The 3,841-nt window shown below is 28.4% G+C and overlaps 1 protein-coding gene and 1 pseudogene across 1 annotated transcript; one reads left to right on the forward strand and one right to left on the reverse strand.

Annotated features, from left to right (window-relative positions):
• On the forward strand, positions 1–592 carry LOC138884957 (uncharacterized). Its single transcript, XM_070165835.1, has 2 exons — positions 1–486; positions 587–592. Exons 1-2 carry the CDS (start codon positions 1–3, stop codon positions 590–592), a joined length of 492 nt encoding a protein of 163 aa, XP_070021936.1.
• A 28-nt stretch (positions 593–620) lies between these two features.
• On the reverse strand, positions 621–2,096 carry LOC138884958 (uncharacterized; annotated as a pseudogene).
• Between the last annotated feature and the right edge of the window lie 1,745 nt (positions 2,097–3,841).

Below are 3,841 nucleotides of genomic sequence, written 5' to 3' on the forward strand. Positions count from 1 at the left end.
ATGGTTAGAATAACAAAAGAAAACGAAGAAATAGATAGAAAACGAGAAATTAAAGAAATACAACAGCAAGCTAAAGAAAAAATACAGCAGATAGAGAAAGTAAAGAACACTAAAATAATAGAATTAGAAAAAGAATTAGAAATGCTAAAACAGCTATATACAAATAAACTAAAAGAAAAAGAAAAACGTAAAGAAGAAAAACAAGAGCTAAGACTGACAAATGAGATAGAAAAAATTAGATTACAGTTAGAAGAGGTACAGGATAATCCACCAAATATAAGCATAAACGAAATAAATGACCAAAGTGATAACGACAAAGATCTAGGAGAAGACTATTCAGAAACAAGTGAGACGTACAGAGAACTTATAGAAAAAACAGAAAAGATAAAAACAAATCCAGAAATAAATACAGGAGATATGACCGAGGATAAACCAAGCACATCAGGAGTAAAAAATCCAAGACAGCTAAACCCAACCTATTACAGAGTAAGTTATGATTCATATGATAGGAACAAAACATTATGGGATAAAAGGCTAAATAGGAAATGGATACCAAGACAGATAACTGAACAATGTAATTTCTTAGATCTAGATTGTGTAGCAGATATAAATAAAACAATCTAATTGTGGGTATGATATATCTCAAAACAACTAATAGATAATAAAATAGTAATAGCTGAAACACCAGGATATATAGAAAGAACACTCATAGGAACGGTAAAACTATGGTTACAAAATTTAACAAGTGAAAGCTTAGATACATTAAGAAGTAATAAAAAACTTGATGGTACAACTGCAACAACAATTACAGATATATTGAAAAAATATGAAATAGCAATAAGAAATGAATTTAGTAGTATGACAACAGAAGTAAAAGAACAAAATAAAGAAAAAACTACAAATAGAAATTTAATGACAAAATTAGCAATATGTAATATGTGTTATATAAATGAATATACTTGTGCATTTAGAAACTATTATTATAAAGGAACATATAGTCCGGATGAAAGTAAGAAAATAAGAAAATTATATTTTACCAAATTACCAGAACCTTTTAGCTCAAAAATAATAAAAAATTGGAATGAAGCAGAACTAGCAGATACTCTAGGAGCTCGAATAAAATTTCTACAAAACTGGTTTATAGAATTATGTGAAAAATATAAGTTTGGGTACCTTTCTTGGATAATAGTTGCTATTCCAATTATTCTTTGTTGGCGTAAAAACCTGGTATCTCGATTTTTGGTATTTCTGGTTGTTGTTCTATTTCTTCTGGTATTATCATATCTCGTGTCAATCCTATTTTTACAACCTGTATAATAGGTTTTATTTCATCGTATAGTATCTCAGCTGGTGCTGTATAGAATTTTATAAAAAATAGGTTTCTTTTATAATTCTTTTAAATGTAATAAATGCTTTATATAGTTCCGGTATTCCACTTATCTCTTCTCCATCATAGGTATATACCGTGCTAAGTAATCCGTAATTGTAACGTATTTTTACTAAATTGGCTTTAGTTTTTGGCTGTGCAATAAGTCTATTATATCCTTGGAGCTTTTGGGTTATATAGTCCTGTGTTGGATCTGTTGTAGTAGTTGCTCTGGGGTTAAGGTTTAGAAATGTTTGGATTTTGTATATATTTTCAATATAGGTCTGGGTAATATGGTTATATATTTTTTATTTTGGTGTAGGCTGTTGGCATAGGTTGAGGTTTGTGGTGTCGTAACTATTATTTCTTTTGGCCTTTTCGGAGTAATTGGTTTATCAAATATGTTTCTTAAATTGACATTGGTATGTGGCTTCTTGTTAACTTGTTTACTTGTACCTGCAGCTGTATATAAGCAAACTTTGTTATGGGTTTTTTGGAGTTTCCCAACGTCTCCTTCTAACTCTGGAAGTTTTGAGTCTTCCGATCGACTTAGCTCCGCATCTTTATAGTCATGCTGCTGACTTGGCTGGCTTTTCTCTAGCTGTTGTAATCTTTTTCCCATACCATCCATCTGTAAAGATAGAGTAGTAAGGATTGCAAATAAATCTTTTGTTTCTTGGCTTTCATCAGTTTGGGTACCTTTGTCTTGATAGGTAGTCTGCAATAACATTTTTGTCAGTCCTTATTACTTCAATTGTAAATGTAAAATTTTGGATATTTAATACAAGCTTTCTTATTTCCTTCGTAGTTACTGAATCTTGTACTTTCCGTGTTATCCACCATTTTACTTGTGTATTATCTGTTCTTACAATAAACTTATTATAAACGATAAATGGCTCAAATGCTAACAAACATTTATATAATCCAAATAGTTCTTTCCTATTTATCTCCCATTTTAATTGTGGTTCCGTGTATGATCCTGAATAATATCTACAATGGTGTTCAATTTTTTCATTATCATATTTATATTTTAGAACTCCTCCATAGCTGTGGTCACTAGAATCAGTTTCTACTATGTTTGTGAACTGTCTTTTTTCATCTGGAAAATATAGTTTTGGTAAATTTTTACACATATTTTTGATCTTCTTTATATGTATTTTATCTTTTTCATCAAAATGGTATTCTACATCCTTTTTAATTTTTTTCTGTAATGGTTTTAAGTTTTCTGCTAATTTAAGGATATATTCCCTTACTTGGTTAACTAATCCTAAAAATGATTGTAACTTCTTTTTCGTATCAAGTGTTTCGTTTAAGTTAATTATTTTTTGTACTATATGAGTTTGCATTTTTATTCCATTTTTATCTATTTGTATACCTAAGAATTCTATTTGATTTTTCATTACTTCTGCTTTCTTTTTACTTAAACTAATTCCTGATATTTCTACAATGTGTATGAATTTTTCTAGTAGTTTTATATGTTCGTTCTCTGTTCTAGAATATAACAGTATATCATCTATATATATTATACAATTTTCTAATTGGTTAAAGTAGTTATCCATAAAATGTTGGTATCTACCTGGTGCATTTTTATATCCAAATGGTAATACGTTCAATTCGTAAAATCCTTGTGGTACTGTGAATGTTGTTAACTTTTTAGATTTGTCTTCTAGTTTTAAATGGTAAAATCCTGATTTACAGTCAAATTTACTAAAATAGTTATATCCTTGTATTTGTCTGATTTTTAGTATTTTATTTGGTATCGGATAATTATATGTTTTCGTTTTTGCATTTAAATTTCTATAATCTACAACCATACGACTTTTTCCTCGTTTTTGTTCGCTATGTTTATTTACTATAAATGCTGGGCTAGTGTGTTTACTATTACTTTCTTGTATGTACTTATTGTCTCATAATTCCTGTATATGTATTTTAAATTCTGTTAGATCATTAAAATTGTATTTTAAAGGTTTTTGTGTTATTATACTATTTTCATCTATTAGTTCAATTTTTATTTTTGTTTTATGTTTTTCCCATCCTTGTAGTGGATTATCATTATATAGTAGTTCTAATTTATCTTGGAGTAGTTTTATCTTGTTTATTGAGAAAATGATTATTTCTATATTATGGTTGCTTTGTGTCATATTTTCTAATTTATGGGTAATTTTCTCACTTCCCTTAATCCAGGGTGTTGTTTTCTTAATTTATTATTTACTCTTTTTGCTCCTATTTTTTGCTTACACATGGTAGTAAACCACCAATGTGTTTTTGTTATAGTATGTGAGAATAACTTATCTAAAAATGGCATTCCTAATAATATATCTTTATTTGTGAATTCATAACTATGTATTTCTTTTATGGTTAATATTTTATCCCATATTTGTATTTTTAGATTCCTTGCTTTGTATGTTATCATACTTCCCTCATTGTTAAATCCTGTTACTACTAGGGGGTTCTTAGCTTTTCCCATTTATTTTC

The sequence above is a fragment of the Nicotiana sylvestris genome, chromosome 2 (assembly GCF_000393655.2).
Source record: "Nicotiana sylvestris chromosome 2, ASM39365v2, whole genome shotgun sequence".
NCBI lineage: Eukaryota > Viridiplantae > Streptophyta > Magnoliopsida > Solanales > Solanaceae > Nicotiana > Nicotiana sylvestris.